The 22,494-nt window shown below is 40.6% G+C and overlaps 1 protein-coding gene across 8 annotated transcripts in view; it reads left to right on the top strand.

The window, feature by feature from the left end:
* Window positions 1-22,494, top strand: part of SPHKAP (SPHK1 interactor, AKAP domain containing) — an 88,318-nt gene that overhangs the window by 60,401 nt on the left and 5,423 nt on the right. For 3 of the 8 annotated variants that reach the window (XM_020792629.3, XM_020792628.3, XM_072996011.2), the window contains 6 exons: window positions 5,386-5,445; window positions 8,669-8,803; window positions 10,168-10,423; window positions 10,704-14,463; window positions 15,606-15,788; window positions 17,164-17,250. In XM_020792629.3, the coding sequence (XP_020648288.3) occupies window positions 5,386-5,445; window positions 8,669-8,803; window positions 10,168-10,423; window positions 10,704-14,463; window positions 15,606-15,788; window positions 17,164-17,250 (4,481 nt within the window). The remainder of the gene's footprint in view (window positions 1-5,385; window positions 5,446-8,668; window positions 8,804-10,167; window positions 10,424-10,703; window positions 14,464-15,605; window positions 15,789-17,163; window positions 17,251-22,494) is intronic. The other 5 variants (XM_072996008.2, XM_078389174.1, XM_072996010.2 and 2 more) reach the window with 3 other exon arrangements.

The following is a 22,494-nucleotide window of genomic DNA, read 5'->3' on the forward strand; positions in this document are numbered from 1 at the left end:
TGGTGATGCATTTTGAAAGAATAAGTTGTAGCAAAGAACAGGCTTTTTAAAAGCCCATAAAAGATTATATCTTTGTAAACAATTTATTTAGTGCCTGTGTCAGAACACTCTAGAGCGGTTTAATTGCTTTGGGGTATCTTTATGGCTCTGACATTTACATTTCTAACAACAAATGTTTTCCAGAAGTTAGCCTAACATAAGCTCTTATGGTTACAGTGAAATGAACCATCCAACTTACATATATCTGACATTATTTAAAGATAATGCATTGTTTTTATTTAAAGATGTTATGTTGGTCATACTCAGATATTAAAATGAAGCAGAAATATGATTTTATCAAAAAAGAGAGAGGATCTTATTTTTCCTCTCTTTGGCTATCCATAAAAGAGCTGAATTTGCCCATCTGCTTTGCAGCTTATCATGGCAGATGGTTGTGTTTTATCCACACAATAAGCAGAGCTCTTTTGTGAACTTCAGTTCCCATAATTCCTCAGGCAGGATGACAAGTGAATTCTCAGAGTTGTATTTTGCAAAAGTGACATTTCCAAGCTATGGGAATAATTGCATATTGCCTACACTTGAATAAGGACTAGGCCAGTGGTGGCAAACCTTTTTGGGCTTGCGTGCCCAAACTGGGGGGGGGGAATGGAGTGGCAGAACAGAAGTGGTGGCAACGGAACTGGAAGTGGCAGCGGAAGGGAGAATCTTGGGCACGGAGGTGCCTCAAGACCCCACTCCGGATCCACCGCCAGCACCAGCTGCTCCGGATCCTGACCCATCGCCTGTCCAGGCACCAGCACCACAGTTGCAGCCACCTGCTCAGGTTTGGCTACGGGGGGGGTAGCGATCCAGTGATTTATGGCTCACGTGCCAGCAGAAAGGGCTCCACATGCCAGCTGTGGCACGCGTGCCATAGGTTCGCCATTGCTGGACTAGGCTATGTAAACCCAACAGGCATCCTGCCTTGTACCACTGCTGTTCTATGAAGAACGTATGTTTCTTTCTCCTGAGGCACCTATCTGCTAGTTTGTCGATTCCTTTCTAGCAGTTTGCTATGATCTCCCTCTTGATAGCTTTATTCTTCTGCTGTACAGGATGATCTCATAATAATGTTTACCAAGGTAGATGGAGCTTCATTGGTGGTCACTGGATGTGCTGATCTCCATTTTGTAGGATTCTTCCATCCTATCTAAGTGATTGGGCAGATGGTTTTTCTAAGACCAATTGGCACAATCAGTGACACGGAAATGTCACTAGAATATTTTTGCGTTAAATTTTTCTTGTTGAAATGGTTCTGGTGACCAAATTTTTCTGTTTACCCGGGATCTAGGTTACAATCCTGTTTCTTGGTGTGATAGAACCTATGGAATAACATAATTATAAAATGACTCTCCACAAGAAACCAAGCAGAATGGGCAAGTGGCACATTGGGAAAAGAAAAACAAGGCCATGCCTTAAAGTTAGGGTTAAATTTATTGATGCTTATCCTACTGTGTAGTAGATATTGTTACTCATATTGTTTTTGGTCAGTTAGTTGTTTGATTCTGTTATTATTCTTTGTGTACTGTTGTAAACCACCCGAAATAGTATGTTCTGCTTGATGGATGGTACAAAAAGAAATCAAATAAATAAAGCTAGTTCCCTCCCCCCCCCCAAAAAAGGCTAGTCCTATCACTGTTTTCTTTTCAGCAGAGTACTTAAGCAAAGTGTGATATGGAAATATTTTAATAAAAATTGGCTTTTTCATGATTATATTATTTATCAGGGATTATGTTATCTACTGTAGACTGATCTTTATCACCTTATTATATTGTTTGTGTTTTAAGTTTATTTCATGAGAGAGGGGAAGACACAAAACTCAGTATTTTGCAAAGTACAGTTTAATGATTGTTTCACGTGTGCTAACACATTTTCTTTTTTCACGAGCACTACATTAACCTATAATCTACCATAATACTTTAAGATCCTGACCGAGAGAATTGCTGTTGAACCTTTATGCCACATCACTTACATTTCTAGATTCTGAAGGAAGGTTATTTCAGAATGTATCAGCTTATGTGAATAGCCATTAAATTTTACCCAACTCTGGCTTTTTAGTCATTCTATCTTCACTGTTTTTGTGCTGTCATCCTCCCCCACTTCTTTAGTTTAATTTATTTTTATAATTAGCTTTACTAGCTGCTCTGAGTATCTATCTATTTATCTAGCTGCCTCGGGGTTGACTCAGCCTTCCATCCTTCCGAGGTCAGTAAAATGAGCACGCAGATGGCTGGAGGGGGGCAATGTGTTCCTTGCATAATGATGTTGTAAACCAGCAGAAAGTGCACTAGCATTATGGGGCAGTATGTAATCGAACAGCAGCAACAAAAACAACAACAGTAATTTATCTGGAAAGTCAGGATATGGCTGGGGAAACTGTTTTGTTTTGGCTGTAATCTTGCTGGGTGAGCAAGGCTTCACCAATACAGCCACTCTACTTTACCTCAGACAAAGAGGCCTTCTGCATCAGCTGACACAAGAATTCCCTTCTTCACGGCCCTCACAAGTGTCAAGCAGCTTGGCATGTCACCTTACACAGAATAACCAAACTTGCTTTTAGAGGTAGTGTACCTGGCTCTGTGGCAGCCATAGGTTTGTACAGTGTTGTGGTGGCAGAGAGAGGGGGATTCTGTCTGACTTCTGCAAAGAACCTTTAGCACATTCTGTATGCCTAGGGCAGTCCCATGATATTTTGCAGCCTGAGGCAAAGGAGAGCAAGATACATACTTCCCATTCCATATACGGAGATTAAAATGGATTGGCAGTGGAATCTTATTTCAACATTAATGATAGCACTGCATTCTGTGCTGCACCTGATGAGCAGCCTATTTTAGGGAATCGTGAACTGGGTGAGTGACAGATACAGTTTGTACTCCAACAAGGAAGAATAGCATAGTGAACAGCAGATGGTCTGTCCCCAAGAACCTGCTCTCCCAAGGTAATAGCTTCCCTTCTCCTATATGTCCATAAATGCCTGTATGTGTGCATACCTTGCCTCCAGGGAAGCAAGATAACTCAGTCTTTTGCCATGTCACTGAAATTTAACTATTAGTCGTCCACCTTATTAGATTTTTAAAAAAAATCTAATAGTTGAATTATTAAATTTAACTATTAGTCTTCCATGCTTATTAGATTTTTTAAAAATAAGCTTCATCAAGCTCTTAATGTCTCCTATCTATCCATTACATAGTCAAACTTGTTATTTGAAATAATTATTCATTTTACTATTAGAATTGCAGAGCTGAAAGGGACCCTATGGATCATTGAGTCCAGCCCTAGTCAAGGAAGCACAGTGGGGAATCAAACTTCCAATTTCTGCATCCACATCCAGATTGCTAAACCACTGAGCTATCCAGCTGTTCGGTTTTATTTTGTGTATTGCTGAGCGGCAAATTACTCTTCTCCCTTCTCCATTTTCGTACATGTTGCAGGGATCTAAGACAGCAATTTGTCTAAATCTGGCTCATGTCACAAGTATAGCTATTCTCCTGAAAAAGGGTAGAGCAAGGGCCTTCTTAAAGGGGTTTATGAGCCTTGACTTGCCAAATTCAAGGAGATGATCAAGGCTGAGTCAAGGGCAGCAGACTGAGGACACATAAGATAATACAGGAGATGGAATTAAAAAGCACTTAGGGTCAGGACCGGCTATTGAGAGGAAGGACTATAGAGCAAGCCAGATCTGAAAAATAAGACTATGGTTATTATTATTTATTATTATTTATTTAATTTATATGCCACCCACACTACCCAAAGGTCTCTGGGAGGCTTACAACATGGTTGATGATGATCTTATTGTAATTATTCATGACATTTCTGTTCCACCCTTCTTTCAGTAAGGTGGCATACCGGGTTCTCTTCCCTCCCACTTTATCTTCTCAACAATCCTGTGGGTTAGGTGAGGCTGAAGGAAGGTTACTTGGTAAGTTTCTTGGTTCAGTGGGACTTGAACCTTGATCTAGAGAGAGAGAGAGAGAGAAAGAAATGAAAGCTCAGGTCAGGCATTGTGGCAAGGGAAAGTCCTTTCTTGTCTGGAAAGATCTAGTGGTCCACCTGTATGGGTGAAGTAGTTTGGAAGTTTTGTTATTGAAAAGCTGGTAAGAAGCCATTTAATTGTTCACTGTATGGAGATGTGGCATCCCTGAGAGGTCCATGAGTTTTGAAGCAAGCAAATAGAAAACATTTGTTTAAAACTTTGCAGTATTTGTTTATAAAGAGGCTGGGAAGAACAAGGATCACTGTAAGTTAAGTACACTGGCTTGTGGGAGGATGGACGAGGAAAACAGTGACCTACAAATGAGTGAATGTAGAATGTTTAACAAGGGGAAGAGAAAAGTGCTCTAGTGCAGTGGTCCCCAACCTTGGGCCTCCAGATGTTCTTGGACTACAACTCCCGGAAATCCTTGCTAGCAGAGGTGGTGGTGAAGGCTTCTGGGAGTTGTAGTCCAAGAACATCTGGAGGCCCAAGGTTGGAGACTACTGCTGTAGTGGTTTCCAAGAAAAGGAAGGTGAAAAGAAAAGATATGCTTTCCGTGTTAGTATAGTATAGATTGTCATAGCACTGCAATAACTATTTAGGGTAAAATATAAGACAACATCCTGCAAAGTCCAGATCCTGCACAACAAAAAATAGAATGGAATAACTTTCTGTTTGAACTGAGGAAATTGCACAAGTTTTGGAGTTTCTGAAAGGTTTTCTCAGTGGCAACTTACACTCATAAAGAGCCAAGTGGTCACTTAACTTGAATACTGGTAGCCAGTTCAGAAATGAAAGCCATTATTCATGAATCTTTGAAGAATGCCTACGGACAGGGGTCCTCCTTATGCATTCATGATGTCTTTAGACTAGCTCAGAACTTTGAAAAAAATGTTCTTTGTAGATCAAAGTTATAACTTTTCAAGGCTCTAAGCCAGCCATCTTGTGTGAAAGCAAAAGAGTAGGGGAAGATAGCTTGGTGCTAGAGAAAATCCATTGCATGCAGAAGCATCAGAATAAATACCTAGCACATCTGTATAGACATATTGTCTGGTAAGTGATGTAGAAGACTTCCTCCTTAATCCATGGAGAATTTTTGCAAGTCAGAGTGGAAGATACTGGAGTGGATGACAGTCTTGAGTGGGCAGTTTTCTATGTTCAAAGATTATAATTTTCTTATTTTTATACATTTCTATACTGCTTACCTATGACATTATTCTCTTTCAAGGCGGAAGCTAGCATACCGCATGATGACTTGAGAAAAATATAATTCTCTTTACCTCCCAACAGTTTGCACAGATTTTTCAGGGAATCTTCAGAGTCTATCTGGTCTTTACCTTTTTTTTCCTTTCTCTCGCTCCCTCTAATTGCAGGTTTGTTTTGTGAATCTGGATGCACATAAAGATGACTGCAATGATGAGCTCATGAAACAGGCAAGTGTTCTGTTAATACATGCACAATACAAACATAGCTGCAAGAAAGAAAGCAGAAGGTTGAAGAGATGTCTGAACTGCTTTTTAGATCTGAAAAAGGGGAAAGGACATGTTGATAACTGAAATTACAGCAACAATCCATAAGGAAACTTCTTGGCAGTGTTAAAAATCTCTAGCTGAACAGCAGATAGTGCAGTGACCTACAGAGCAGAATTAGCTTCAAGTCTCCCCAGAGGAGACCACCCATTTACTCTCATCAACCTGCAGTCTCAGTAACTCACTCTGAGACATTTGCAAGAGAAAGAGTTAAAGTTTCCATTTATTCACAGTTCTGAACAGTTCTGAATAGATCAAAAGCAGCATATTGTAGAACATTTGACTGGTTACAGCAGTGGTTCCCAGGTTTTTTAGACTTGTGACCCCCTTGACTTACTGACCACTGGCTGTGGCTCTTCAGAACAGTAGAACTGTTGTATCCATAGGATCATTGCCTGCAGTTTCACTTATCCACTGCCTGAAATCATCATCATCATCATCATTCAAGGTTTATTACTAGGACTGGCCACTAGATGGAACCAGAGACTAAGCTATAGTATATACAGGTAGCTTAAAGAAAATGCCATGATGGCCTGATTCCTCCGAGAGAAGGAGTTGAGGGTGGGGGGACAAAGCTGCATTTTTTGCTGGGGGGCGGGGCTGGGACAGAATGCTCCCTTGCAAATAGGAAGCAGTAAACACAGTTCTTCAGCAAGACTGGGCCAGGGTTCCTTATCTGCCCCATGCAGGGACACCAGAGAAACAGCGAATAGTGCTATAGTAGTCTTTGAGGGAGAGTAGAGGATTCCGTGGCACCCTGGATTGATTTCCCGATGCCCCACGGAACCATGGCACACTGTTTTGGAACCACTGAGTTACAGGAAGACCTTAACAAACTCATAACTACACACCAACTTTGACTCTGATGGACACAGAGAGAAAAGGACGGGGAAATGTACTGATGTAGTGAGGTGTCCCTCTCTTCAGCATCAGAGGCAGAGAGGGAACAATTGGTTACTGTTGGATTGATTGACCATCAACCCAGCCCAGAAAGGTTCCTCCCAGCAAAACCTGTTAAAGGCAACATACAAGGTTGAAAATAATTCCAACTGTATGTAGCATCCATACTGGCTCATACAAACCCGGATCCCATTCTGTGTTACCTGCAAGCCTATTTGAGGTTTGAGGCATTCACAAGGACACTTCCAGCAAAGGTGAGTTATGGTCACAGATGAAAGAAAACAGCTCCAGTCTCCAGGTCTAATATAATCTAAATCCAACGGCATCCCAAACCTTGTAGTTTTCTGTACTGTAACCCCATCAAGCTGACTAGGTCAGTGCAACAAGAAGCAGCTTGGGTGCACAGCCTTTGTGCCTCTGCCTCCATATGTCCAGTGAACTGGAAGAAAAACAAAGGAAAGATACTGGACTCCTTGGCAGCTGTGAAGAGGCTAGCATACCACTGTGCCTCTCTGAGGCCTCCACATCTAAAACTACCTCCCTCCAAGCATTAGAAGCTCCTAAAAGGGAAGTGCCATCATTCTCTACTTTTACAGAGCTTGCCTTGTTGTTCTACAGGGACTGATTATGCTTTTTGGCCACCCATTACCTGCTCTCTAGACAGTGGATAGGGCTTTGAGGTATAAAATATAGATGACGAAATGGTGAATGAAAACAGCACAGTGAAGTTATGACAAAAGAGGCCCTGAGCAATATCACCCTCTTCTGTCTTACCCAATGTGGGAGGAAGGAGGGTTCATTATTATTAATAATAATGAGCTTAAAGACCACCAGTAGTGAATAATTAGTTGGACTGTGTTACTTGGCCTGCGGTGTAGATGTTTGTATTTTTAGTGGGGGACTTTTAGTGGGTGGGGAGTGTTTGGGGAATTTTATGTGTGTGTATATGTCTGGTCTCTGGGTGTCTGTGAATTTTGTTGTATGTGTATATACTTACAATGACAATAAATTATTATTATTATTATTATCATGGAATATTTTTTTCCCATGAGGAATCTCCTGAACTGTCCAGAATTTTCTTGGCAAACATGAAGGAAAGAGATCCCACAGATTTCCAGATGTGTTCCAAAGCTTGACTATTTTTATAGTTAAAGCTTTTCCTGATAATTTGGTTAAAGCTCTCTTTCAGCTATTTAATCTTACTTCTTTTCTAATCCTTTGGGAATACAAGTGAATATATACGTTCTTTTCTTTTGGCATCCTTTTAAATATTTGAACACTGTGAGCGTTTCTCTACTTAAACTTCTTTTATGTAGGCTAAACATATTTTAGATCTTTTGTTATTTCTATAGTTCTCCCCAAATCCTAACATTTTTGTAGCTCATTGCACTTTTAAAGGTTTCCTTTCAAATACATTTGTCCAGAATGCTTTCCTTAAATTCTGTTTATTGATATTGATGACTAATGTATCCTATGTAATTAACTATGGACCATTAAAAACCGGTCTCATCATCATTGCATTAGTCTTCAGGATACTGCAGGTGTGTTTCTAATATTAAAAATAGTCTTTATTCTATATTTTTTTAATTGAGGGGAAATGAATGACATTAAAACTTGGCCTATTGGGTTCAAGAACATTTTCACGGTGCAACAGAGCAATGTATGCTGGGTAGCCAAATAGTTTACTTACCCTTAAAATGTAAGGGTAAGAACTGAAACAAAAGTAAATACTTTCAGCGTGGGTGATGAGGACAGCAACACTGGGAGATGTACTAGTGAGCCCAGCACCACTTTCCTCCACATATTAATCAATATGGAGATAAAGGTTGTGTTTCTAATATAAACCAGAGAAGGAGTAGACAACTGGTGTCATCCAGATGTTAGGAACTACAGTTCCCATAATCCCTGACAATTGGCCCTGGGTTTGGTGTATTGTAGTCTAATACTTTTACTGCAGACCAAGTTGTTTAGCCACCCAATTGAAACATAAAAAGCCAGAATAATAAGTAGACAAAGAGCCAGAAATACCCATTCAGCCTGGGCTATGTACTCATCTACCACTTGCTAAGAGCTCCATTTTCAGGCTTGCCTTTGTCAAGCCCTGATGTGGCTTTCCTTTTCAAATAATACTTGAGGACATGCCAGAAATTGCTTTGATTATATGCCTGGCAGCGTGACTGGATTAAAAATGATGGGGTGCATCACATTTGTCTTTCATGTACTGCAGAGATTGATTGGCATCTCCCCAAACCTCCCAAAGCTTATCAGCTCTATGAATGTACAGCCACCAAAGGAGAATGAAATCATTCTGCTGAGTGGATTAACATCGGGGAACCTCCACACTGATTTTGAGCTACCCCAGGTATGAACTTTAAATTGATCCTCAGCACTTTACCTTGTATTCCATGTGTTATAAAAGCAACAATGCAGCATATACAGAGGAGTGCATCTGCCTGTTATGCAGAGGTCCTTGTGTATTGAAAGAGTAAGCCTGCAGTAATCCTATTCATGCTGCTCTGGGATTCACAGCATGGATAGACTTGCAGTGTGAGTCTCAAATGAACTCAGTGGGGCCTAGTTCTGAGTAGATGTGTAGAATACTGCATTGTCAGAGCCAGAGGCTGAAATTGCTTTTTAGGGCTCTGAATCTAATAAGGACATGTTGAAGCGTAGATAAGGTATGGATTATCATCCAGTAAAAGCTGAGCAGTTAGTTTCCATGGAAAGCACTGAAGTCATATTCCATTGCCTTCGACAAGACTTTGTCATGACTAGCTTTAGTTTGGATTATGGGCTTATCAGAGGTGAATTTAGCTGGTTCTGCAGAGAAGTATCCTGTTCTGAGGGTGCTTCAGACTCATCAAGGGAATAAGTCTGGAGGAGTCAGATTAAGACAGCTAAAGTTCAGTCAAGTAAAAAATCAAGTTGCATTAGGCAAGGTCAGATGAAACAGGCGAAATTAACTCAACGTTGGTAAAAACCATGACAGCAAACTGAAGGCAGAAACTATTTTATGTGAAAGAAAGCGTACCCGGGATAGTTCCAAGAGGGTTATGCTGGCTGAAGTCTCTATAGGTAAGAAGACTATAGGAGTGGTATTCTCAGGAGCAAGCTGGCATTCAATGGAGCCATAGGGAGCATTACAAGACCTCTTGCCTCTGATTGGACCATTAAAGGACTTTTGCCTGAGTTTGCCATATACAGTATTAGGCTTCTGTGCCACTGAGGAGATGAAGGTTCTGCTAAGAACTCATCCTATTAGTTAAAGACAGAGGGATAATTGTGTTCTGCCCAGGATTCTCCACATTCTCTGCTATGCACCCAAAAGTCTGAGGATCAGGGAACATGATTCCGAGATAGTGCTAGTTCAAAATGTTCCTGAGGACATTCATGTTTGCCATGCCTTATGCATCTTACAGAGCCTGCTTGTTTACTATGTTTGTACTATTTGCATAATTACAATGCATAATTACAGTGTACTCTATGCATGTTTACAATCTATACAAGCCTATCCATGTTTACTACAAGGTATGTTCCACTGAGTTCAGTGGGGATTGCTTCCAAGTAAATATGTTTAGCATTGTTGTCTTAAACATAATATGTTCCATTCTGAAATTTAACAAATAGATTTTATTGCAGAAAATGCATGACAGAGATTAGAATATTTTGATTTTCATATTCTTCATTTTAATTGCATAATACTTTGGCTGGTTCCCTCTCCACCAGTGTTCTTGGCTGGCAGATGTCTGTCTGGTTCAGTGTGCAAGAGGAAACAGAAAAAACAGCACAAACTGCATCATCTTTGAAATAAACAAGTTTCTGATTGGGCTGGAGCTCGTGCAGGAGAAGGAGCTACACACAGAGGCCAGCATCCTAAAGCCTGAGGACGATACTAATTGCTCAGTGTCCTCAATAGAGGAAGATTTTCTAACAGCATCTGAACATTTTGAAGAGGAGAATGAGGCTGATGAATACAAAAATGGTAATATCTGGGCAATCATGTGTGAATTTGTAGTAGTCTTGTACATTCATAGGGCAAAATATTCATACAAACTGTATTTGATGTTAATGAGTACATACCTTTTAATTATGCCTAGACAGCAGTACAACAAGAGAATAAAAACATTCTGCATGCTGTTAAATATAATCGCTCATGAGACAAACACATCTTGATTGCCCATAGTGGTTATGCCTTTCATGATGCTTTGACGCATGCACTGTTACAGAAATCATGGCTAGTTGTATTGTTTATCTTTTTCCAGGTCAGGAAAAACTAATTGTCACAGAATTTGCAGCAGAATCCACAAAGTACAGAGGGAAAGGACTTGAAAACCCACTTTACAAAAAGGACAGATTGGCATCTACCCTGGAAGCTGATTGCACTAACAAAGATAGCACAGTTCCTGCTAGAATATCAAGCTCATCTGAAGAAGACGATAATGGTGAGGACGAAGATGGTGTTTCACAAACTACAGATAAGGCCATTCACTGGAAGCCTGGTTTAGCTGGAAAATCTAAGACTTCCAGTAATACAGATCACCTGAAAGATGCTTCTAATGTTTCAGAAAATGCAACTCTGACCATAATGGCTCAGGAGGAAATTGTTTCTTTGGATGATACAACAGCAAATCAGAGCAGTCCTTTGGTCACATCCAATTGTAATGGTGAAATAACACCTCATGTTCTCATACAAAATGAACAGGCCACTGCCGGTGAATTTGCTACGAATTTGGCAGAATCTGTCCTGCAAGATGCCTTCATTAGACTATCTCAGTCTGCTTTTACAAAAGAGGCTGCAGTCAGCATCTCTGTTGGTGGTAACGCCTTAAGTTCAGCTGCGCATGTGACACAGGACATCACGACTTCCCCATCATGGAATGAACTCCCCAGAATTGTTATCGTTCAAAGTCCAGATGGTTCTGACAATTCATCTGAATGGTCTGGGTCTGGTCTTCCCAATGGATGTTCTTCATCTGAAGCTGAACGTTCTGCTGAAGTTGTAGATTGGTTACAAAATAACAGCTGCAATGGAGGCACTGAAAGTGCTTTAGAAGTTGCCCTGGCTTGTGCAGCTACAGTTATTGGCACCATTTCAAGTCCACATGTCACAGAGAAACTGAAAAGAGAGCAGGAATCCATAAACTCTAAAACTGATGTGCTGGATAAAGAAGAGTTGGAGGGGATATCTTCCCCAAATGCTGACTCTTATACATCTGTGAATTATTCATTTCCATCGGCTCTGTGTGGCATGGCCCAAGTTGCAAGTGCTGTTGCTGTTTGTGGTCTCAGTGAAGGGAAAGATGACAAGTACCCTGTAACTTCAAGTGGACTTTTATCTGCCGCTGAGACATCAGCCGCCATTACACTTCACTGTAGCATAGCAATAGGAAGCAGCATGGAGAACCTGAACGATAGCATTGCACAAGTGTTGTTCAAAGAGGCATCTTTAGTGTTAACAAAACCTGAAACATACAGAAGTATTGGGGATTTTATGGAATCTGTAAATGGGGAAATAGTTCAGGCTGTGACAAAGCCTTCACTTCCCCATTTGGAGGAAGTAATCGTTGATGACCTTGCCAAGAACCTGTCCAGTGTTATTCTCAGGCACTCAGCGCAAGAAGTCAGGAAGAAGCAGCTAAACACAAATTCCAAAAAAAGCATAGATTTTAATACCCAAGATATTTTTGTTGCCACTGTAAATAAACTGCTTTTTAATATACTGTACTTCACTTGTAAGAAAATGGGTGACATTGCACAGCTTAGTGAATGTTCAGATACTTGTGCTGAAAGTAATTTTAGCGATCAGGTAATGGAAAGCCAACCAAAAGACACAGCAAATGATTTGTTACAACAATTCTCCAGCTACTCCAGTAATAAATCTTTTAGTGCCTTCTCTGGCACCTGCCCCAATAAAGAGGTCGTGTCTGAAACAGATTCTGTGAAAGTTGTCAAACAGGAAGTTGTGTCAGACACCCTGGAATCTGGTACACTTGATGCAGATTCACTAGCTAGACTCAATCCTCATAGTTCACCCACTGGAAAAGCCTCTATGCAGAAAAGATATTTGAAACGAACTGCACAGGAGTGTTATAAATGCATAAATCCCAGTAGCAGTAATCAAACCAAAAAAGAAGCCCACACGTTTACTAGCAAAGATAATATGGTGTCAAACAGTGATTGCAGGCCTGGCCTTCAAGAACTTCAATCTTCCACTGTGGAAATAAGTACAGAAAGTGAAGAAAAGCATAAGTGTGATGCATTGTGGCAAAATGAAGCTCAACACGAAGTATTATTATTGGATAATCAAGGTTTTCTGCCTTCCCAGCCTCTGCCACAATTGAAGCACCCAGCAGATAAATACTGCATAACAGATTTTGCAGAGGAATTGGCAGAGACAGTGGTCTCTATGGCAACAGAAATAGCTGCCATTTGCCTTGACAATTCAAATGGCAAGCAACCATGGTTCTGTGCATGGAAGAGAGGAAGCGAATATCTGATGCCCCAAGCTTTGACATGTCGAACGATCAAGAGGAAGAAAGAAGCATCATCTAATGGGCCAGCTATGCGGAAGCACAGGCCACCTAGGCTTAGTGAGATCAAGAAAAAAACCGATGAGCATCCTGAATTAAAGGAAAGGCTCATGAATAGGGTAATGGATGAATCTATTAACCTTGATGACACACTGGATTCAAGCAATAGTTTTGGCAGTGAAGTAGCTGCTAAAATTATGACCTTGGCTGAACTGTCTGTGACTGATAATGTCTGGCAGAGTCCAAACCATCCTCGTAATAGACTACACTGTGACAGATGGAACAGAGTCAATGCATCCAGCTGTGAGAGCATTCCTGAGGAAGATGCAGATTCAAAAGGGTCTGCAAATACTTTGGGCCTTATGAACACTTTAGGGCAGCCCATGAGCAGGACTAGTTCTGTCTCTAAGCAGTCTAGTTGCGAAAGCATTACAGATGAGTTTTCAAGATTTATGGTCAATCAGATGGAGAATGAAGGCAGAGGGTTTGATTTATTGCTTGACTACTATGCTGGGAAAAATGCAAGTAACATCTTAACATCTGCAGTACAGCAGGTTGCCAAGAAAAATAGCCACCTCAGTGTGAGGCCAAATTGTCCATCCAAACAGTCCAGCACTGAAAGTATAACAGAAGAGTTTTACAAATATATGCTGAGGGAAATTGAAAAAGAAAATAAAGAAAACATGTATTCTGCTAGAAGTATAAAAGATTGGAACAGCAATTTATTACACCCTTCCCAACGATCGCCACTTTGTTTTAGGCAGTCTTCAATGCCTGATAGCAGATCCTCATCATCTAGGTTATCAGTGAATGTGCCCATCAAAGCAAATTCATTAGATGGCTTTTCTCGCAATGGCCATCGCGATTCTCTCACTGTACAACCTATCAGCACAGTGTCCTCCTCAGGGCTTTGCAAATCAGACTCTTACCTGTATCAACGATGTCAGACTGATCAGATAACAGACATGCTGATTCATGAGACATGGTCAAACTCCATCAAAGCACTAATGTGTAAGAACAAAATAATAGTAGATGATGGGGAAGTTCCAGAGCCAGATCTGCAGCCTCATGACTCCCCACCACATGTTCAACTGTATGCAAACAGGCTAGCTGCCAATATTGTGGAAAGTGGTAAAACATTAATTGCTACCCATCAAGATTCTACAGACAGAGATCCTGCCTCAGAAAGTAGCCATATACTAATGGGGAAACAAAATAACTGTAAACCAATAGATCACGGAATAGATTTGAATGTGGAAAAACAACCGACAGAATCCCCTGGGTTGTTTCCTATAAACTGTACAAGCCCTTCTGCATGCCTAAGAAAAGTGCCTTTAATTCAGATAGAAGCAGAACAAAGAGAAGATCTTGATAAAGGCTCAGAGACTATAACTGAAGTTAATATTGCCTCTGAAAAAAATATGGAGTATCTAAACAAAGACAAACCTACAGTGGTATATACAGGAACGGAGCCAGTTTCATTAGTGAACAGGTAAGATTCATTGCCAGATTAAAGACTGAGGGGCCCTGTTTGTGATGTATTTATACAGTCTCACAGAGTGGCCTTGGGCCAGATAGGTGGGATGGATGGATGGATGGATGGATGGATGGATGGATGGATGGATGGATGGATGGATGGATGGATGGATGGATGGATGGATGGATGGATGGATGGATGGATGGAAGGAATGAATTCTCCCACATAGGATGGGACATGAAAAACAAAATTTTAAAAAAAGGCAGACAGGCACATGTGTGCATGTGCAACCACATTGGCATTGAAATATTACTTTTTTGGACTATAAGCCTTAGAACAGCAAAAACAATTGTATATAAACAGTCATAGCCTTTTACCACTGCATGTATGGCAAATGTGTTTTGAACGGTGCATGGACTATGAGTGCATGTGTCTATGTCTGAAGTACTATAAAGTCTAAATCCAGTTGTTCATCCCAACTTGAGATGCTCCACTGAAGCAGTGACATTTGCATAAGTATTGACTTAGGTTCCATTCATTCAATGGGCCCACTTTACTTGGGCAAATATAGCCCTGTGCTTTCACCTGAAAATGAGCTACACTCAACAGGGTTTCTTTTTTCACAGATATACTGTATACTAGGTGAGCTGAAGGTAGATCTGGATCTAATGGGAGATTTCTAGGTGATTTGTAGTAGATTGACAAGGAATTCTTACTTTTTGTTGTTTAGCAGAGTAACAACAAAATAACATTCCAGCTAAATCAGGAGCTCCTGGTAACCAGGAATTGACTTTTATGCAAATGAAATGTAAACTCAATTCATTTCTGCTACTGAAAACAAATTCCTTTACTCACAATGTGTACAGGGGCACACTTTTCTTTAATTGTAAGAAATGTCTTCACACACATGCCCAGTATCATCTGGTTCACCTGTGCAATAGTGCTTAGAGCGAAAGAGTACACAAAGCATGGTTCATTAAGATGCTGTTGGACTGCAACTCCCATCATTCCTAGCCAGGATAGTCAAAGGTGAGGAATGCTGGGAGATGCCGTCCTCCAACATCTGAGGTGGTCCACTTTGCCCACTCCTGGTTTAAAGGCAATAATTCTTCCCTACATTATTCAGAACATCTTCTTTTCCTTCTTTTCCTGATCAGCTTGACTGCATGCAGGGGCTCTGAATCTGAAGCCTCTGCAGAGGCCAAAGCAGCGGAAGAGTCTTCAGTCCCTCTCAGCAGCAGTGATGAAAGCACAGGTAGCAGCTGGTGTCAGCTGGTAAATGACGAAGACAACCCTGATGATACTAGCAGCTATTTGCAGCTCAGTGAGAGATCTATGAGGTAACCATGTGCCCTTTGAGCTGTGAGGTGCATAATCATCCAATAATCATTATGATTGCCATTTTCCCAGTATGAATGTCAAGAGAGTGTATCCAACCGTGATCTCGCTTTCACATACTGCTGCAGGAGACCCCATTAGGTATTGGGAAACTCTGAAGAAACTTTAGTCCAATCTTAAGTAGTTCCTGTCCTTGCAAGTAAAACCCCAACGGACAAGCTAATTAGATTCAATCATGCCTCATTTTACCTGTTCTGCTTTAAAGACAGAATTACTGCAATTGTTGTTTAGATCACTTATATCTTAACACAATTTATTAAGATCTTGTCCTCTAGTAGTAAGCATAATTGAAAAAGAAGTGCTGGAAGACAAATTACTATTTTAAGACTTCTTTTTCTGCATTACAGTATTGTTCTTTCTTAATAAGTGACTGTGAACACCAACAGTACATTTTGAAGATGAGAGCTGTAGGTCCATGTAAATCCATTTGGCTGAGTTCACTTGAACTGCTCAGACTCTAATGAGTAATAACCATGAAGAAATCAGTCTACTTTAAAACAATATGTCCCATTGCTCAGATTAATGTTATTACTGCACCCTAAACAAAATAGCCACTAAAAGAGTTTGCTCTCAATGTAAACAATAGTTAATAGTTGAGATCTCATTCTTAGTAGGTCCAAAAAGTTCTACATAAATTAATAATCCATATTTAGAGCCCATGGTTGTTTTTGATGTTTATGTGGTATGGTTTACAGCACATAAAGAAATCTTTGTGTTGGGCTGGAAATATTTCTTACCTCTAAGTAATATCAGACAGCAAAGCACTGAAACACCTCAGTTTATCCCTACCCTGCACACATTTTCAGAGACATCTCTATTTCTGTATGGTAAGACTTAGGATATATTTTATTTTTTAAAAATTGTAGCTTTTTGATGGCTGCAACATCAAAATTCAAAGAACACATTTAAAAGAGAAAACTTTTCAGTGGATGCAGTTCATACATGTGCTCCTAGTGTTGAGTAATGAGACATCAATTAAGCTTGATGCATGTAACTAGTCCTTACATAGCATTTCTTGTTATGTAAGACCATGAGTTAAAATGATGTCTTCATTTTGCCATGTCAAACAAATAACAGGTTTGGTTCTTTGCCAGTTCAAAACCTCATAGGATGTGTTACCATCATGTATTTTTTAATTCTGTATGTCCACATCTTTTGTTTTGCTGTTCATGATTTGTGGAGTCAGACAAGAATGGTGCATGCCTTCCTTCTGAGAGGAAGAAAATCAGCCGTTCGATCTGCCACTCTTTATTAACAATGTGTACAGTCACATGCTGGTGCAAACTGGCATTAATATTCAAATTTTTGCATCGTCAGCAATGGCAACAGCAGTACTACTAGCAGTCTTGGCATAATGGACCTGGACATTTATCAGGAAAACATGCCATCTTCTCGTACAATTCAGTAAGTAGCTGTTAAGGTGACATCTGATCTTAAAAAGTGCTGTTCCATTTCCGCTGAAAAATCATTCTCATCATGTAGAATGTGCCAAATGACTTGCCAAGCTTTCATTGTTTGTCCTTCCGCTTTCCAGCTGCTATCTTAAGTGCCTTGTGAGTCTCTCCATTGACAGTACAAATGTATAGTTAGGCTGTTCCAGGATGAGTAGCCCTCATTTAATGGATAATAAACAATACCCACTTTACTTCTTTTTATGGTAAGCGTAGTAAAATGAATTTGACCTTGCATCGTGTATTGAATACATGGATGCAAACTCAAGACTTCATGGGAATTTCCCCACCCTAGGTCCATCTGCAGTGTTGTAAACCAGCAATATAGATTTCAGTTATCATGGTTAACAGCAAGTACTGCTTGTTCTGTATGATGTAAGCAGCAAGAAAAGACCCATCAAAGCAGCACATTTATTTATTTTGAAGATTTTTATCCCACATTTGAAAGAAATGATTCTCAGGATGGAAGAAGGAAGTCCTGTATCTTTAAAAATTTTGCAGAAGACAGAATGTCACATCTAGCTTGCCACAGAACTGTTAAAGACAGCTATCAAATAGACAACTTTTATTACAAGTACAGCTGATCATTGCTGTACAACTAGTAAAAGTAAAAACACCTTGTCCTTTTTTTCCATAGAGCCATCACTTACTTACAGAAATCTGTAACAATGCAACACACACCCCAATCCACGGACACATAAACCAACCGCTTGTAAGCTGTTGCCTGATGGATGGAGTCAAGAGTCAATTTGATTGTTCTTTATCCTCAGGGATGGGGGAGCTCCTCTGCCTTCCATGTTGGGGATGTTGCCTCCCAGTGGCTGTTAATCCTCAGGCCCATAGCTGAGATCATTGTGCTCCCTTTCATTCCTTTAGTCACAAAGCCATTCACTCTGTGTTACAGTGCATGGCTTCTAGACAGAAGGCATTACATTCCAATCCAGACCCTGGAAAAGTTATTTACCATCACCCATCATGCAGCCTGGGAGAATGAATTTCTGTTCTTTTCTTAATATTCTTAGGGAGGTCAAGGAAATTTGGTTTGTTTAAAATATTCTTATCTCACCTTCCTTTTTAAAAAGGACCCAAGGTGGCTTATATCATTAAAAAGACAATATTTAAAGCTAAAAACAATAAGCATACAAACACTACTAAAGATCAAACAAATACCACACTAAAAATGGTAGACAGAAGCAACACTTTAAAATAAGTATTCAAAGCAGTAAGGCACGACATTTAAAAAGCACAGTGAGGTAGCCAGTCAGTCACTCAGGTAAAGCTTGTCTGAAGAGAAAGGTTTGCTTGCGAAAGAACAGACTGGCCTCCTGTGGGAGGGAGTTCCACAGTCTGGGAACAACAAGAAAGAAAGCCCTTTCCCCTGTCCCCACCAAACACACCTGTGGAGCTGGTGGGGATGAGAAAGGGCTTTCCTGGTGTTCTTAACACCCGATGAGGCTCATAAAGGGAAATGTGGTCCTTGAGGTGGCTTCAATCCAAGCCATTTAAAGCTTTTAGTTTAGCACCAGCACTTTGAATAGTGCCCGTAAACAGATTGGCAGCCCGTAGAGCTGCTATAACAAGGGGGTTATAACCAGCCCCAGTTAGTAATCTGGCTGCTGCCTTTTGGACCTGCTGAATTGTCTGGATACTTTCCAGAAGCAGACCCACATAGAACATATGTACAGTAATCCATCTGGGATGTAACTAAGGCATGTGTCACCATGGCCAAATCAGAGCTCTCCAGGTGCTGCTGGCACACTAAAATGTACTGGCCACCGCTGAAACCTGGTGAATCCAGGAGCATGTCCAAGCAGCATGCCTGTGTAGTAACAAAGAGACATCTTAGTGTTCCAGAAAAGGTAACAACCAAAAAGCCTTTCTGGGTGCTATGAGATTGAAACCCATTTGATAAGCTTGGAATCTGCCTGTTCCTTGGCAGCTGAAGTCTGGACACCATCATCACTGTTGCAATACTGCATGAAGCAATTCTAAACAATGATGATGTGTTGTATCTTAATCAGTTTCCAATTTCCTTCAGTCAAGTTCTTCCTGCATTTCATTTCCCATCCATTTTACCTTGAATGATCAGCTGTACTTTCAGTTTCCAATTACTTGGTTGAGGTATTCTAGCTTGCTGCGTTTTATGTGTTTTATGATTTCTTGGTCTTTATTCATTTGCTTTAGTATTTCTTTGTTGTGTACCCTCTTGGTAAAAAAAAAACTTAGCATATTGCAATAAATCCACATTCAGATACCTTTAATTATACTTGTATGTGTTAAAGATAGAAATACATATTAAAAAGGGCTAACCCAAGACACTTTGTTTTCTGTGGCAAAGGATCTGATGGCACACACCCCATTCCACATATTGAAGCCAACTGGACTAGCAGTTGACTCTTTCTTCAACACTAGTGATGGAATAGAGCCTCTGACAACCCTGAGGGCAGCAGGCCACTTTTGGGGGTACAGAACAGGCTGTGTGACACACACAGCTTTATTGTTTCAGAGAATAGCTGGGGGCTCTGGAAGCATAGCTGAAGAGCTGTTGCTGGTGCATCACTGGCATTTGGCACCAGAAGCATTGCCTCACTCTGCCAAATGGTAGGGCTGGAGTTATTTTTAACTTCTGTAGGCTTATGTAGGCCCTTCTGCATTTACTTGAATGCTTTCTTTTATCCTGCTGAATTCACCTATGGTGTGTTGAAGCCTGCTCTTGAGTTAGCTGTTGGATTTTGTTCTAGGTTTAATGGGTAACACTATACATGTTTCTAGAAGGAAAGAACCCAGCATTCCTTCTGGATTTATAAACAGATCTCATCACAGACCTTTTAGGTGCTGCTCATAATAAACTATCATGTGAAGATGAGCAATATATTTGGGAGTCTTTTGACTCAGAACTACTGAATGCCATTCCAGTTTCATACAGGGTGGAAGGGCAAAATATATAGTTATGAAATAAATAGCAAAAGTAATGTACAGTGGTGCCCTGCTAGATGATGACCTCGCTGAATGACGAAACTGCAGGACGATGACTTTTTTGCGATTGCTATAGCGATTGCAAAAATGATGTTTCCTATGGGGGATTTTCGCTTGACATTGATTAGGTCCTTGCTTCACGAACCGTTTGTTCGCAAAATGACAATTTTTCCGGCTCCGCAAAATGGATGGCTTCCATTCGCAAAATGGGTGTTTCCCGGACAGAAGCTTCGCAAGACAGCAATTTAAAACAGCTGATTGGTCTTTTTCTATGGGCAATCTTCGGTGGACGACAAGGTATTTTCCCCACTGGAATGCATTAAATGGTTTTCAATGCATTCCAATGGGGATTTTTTTTTTTTGGCATGACAATGATTTTGTTGTACAGCAATTTTCCTGGAACGGATTATCGTTGTCATGTGGGGCACCACTGTATTGATTGCCATCCCACTGAGGCCAGTAACCAATTCAGAGTCAAAGGACAACAGCCAAGTGTTCTCCCACTCCAGTATGAGAAAACACCCTCCCTGTGCAGCTGATTGTGAAACTGGTATGAAGAACCTTCCAAAGTGGGATGAATGATAGCCCAGTTGCTCTTCTGCAGTCACATAATGCGACAGGACACTGACCTGAGTGTTACAATTTAATAGACCCCATGCACTTCAGTGCATGAAATTGATACTTTAAAGTATCCTGCTATAAACTCTCAGATCCATTACTCTAAATCAGTGGTTCCCAACCTTGGGTAACTCAGGTGTTCTTGAACTGCAGCATGCAACAGCTTTCACCGGCTGTTGCTGGCTGTGCTGTGCTGGCTGAGGTTTCTGGTCCTTGAAGTCCAAGAACACCTGAATTACCCAAGGTTGGGTACCACTGGTCTAAATAACGATGCATATCTTCATTCTGCTGATTTGTTGAATCTGTGTCCTTCCCTTCCACTAAATGGAGCTCAAATACGACAGAACTAGAAATGGGCTGGTTTAGCAGTTCAGCGTATTTCCCAGCCAAACAGCTGAACCAGAGTTCGGCAACCTGCCCCACCGCCTCAGGGCACTGCTGCTGAGTGGATACCCACTAGAGGGTCAGTGTACCAAACCATGGATCAGTTGTTTGGCTATGAAACAGACTGCACCAAACCAGTAGTGGTTCATGCCCATCTATGAACAAAACACAAAGTGGCAAATATAAAACAAATTGGGGAGATCAGATAAGCATATAGCTCACTATTTGGTTTGCTTTTGGTGAGATTTGGTTTGCCCTATTTTCTGGTGATCACATGTGTTTTAAATAAGAACAATCCATCCCCACCCCCCTTTTGCGATCTTTTCTGCCCCTTTCTGGCACAGCTCTAGGACTGCAATTTACAGTATTTGATGCGATTGGGAGTGCTGCTGATTATCCTGTTCTGCATCATGTATGGTTACTTAAGTCACTCCCAAATACAGCTGTGGGCAGGATTCTCTTTAAATATAACCCCATGACGTATGCAGTGGGTTGTGACAATAGAAATGATTGCAGAGAAACCTTATCCTCTATTTTCCTCTTCTCACAACTTGTTTTATTATTGTCCTAAGTGAAGTAGTATTATTTCAGATATAAGGAAGTGTCTATGCTATGTTGATGTATTACTGTAGCGCTATGACACCTACTAATTTGTTTTTTTTTAAAAGAGAAGTCACTGCAGCCCATGAAATGACAGCCACAATATAAATTAGGGAAGGGGATGCAGGCATCAGTAATCGAAAGGATGAGCAATTGGAGTGGCCAGAAGGGCTTTCTGGATCTTTCTCGCAGGAGAAGAACTGTCTCCCATGTGAAAAGAAGGATCACTCTAGTGTGAGATAAAATAAATCACACTGAAGATAAGAACCTATTAAACATGACACAGATTGCTCCAGATCCCCCCATCTAGTCATGCTTTCAATGAAATATAAATAAAAACAGTTTTTAAAAGCCAGTTACAAATCTGTTTACAAGTCTGGACCAAGGCATGTCTGATTAAAATGTGTATTTGCATATTAGCAGAAACTCATTGGAACTGTGCCCAGATTATCTTTCTTGGGAAGAAAGTTCCAAAGCCTGGGAACAGCTACAAAGAAAGTCTTGTTTTATATTCCCACCCTTTAGATCAGATTCTTCTGCCTTATAGACCAGTTTCTCTGACTGTTATATTAAGGCTATAACATGCCAGGGCTTCTCTGAAACTGTTTAAGTTTTCATG

Source organism: Pogona vitticeps, chromosome 3 (assembly GCF_051106095.1).
Source record: "Pogona vitticeps strain Pit_001003342236 chromosome 3, PviZW2.1, whole genome shotgun sequence".
Lineage (NCBI taxonomy): Eukaryota > Metazoa > Chordata > Lepidosauria > Squamata > Agamidae > Pogona > Pogona vitticeps.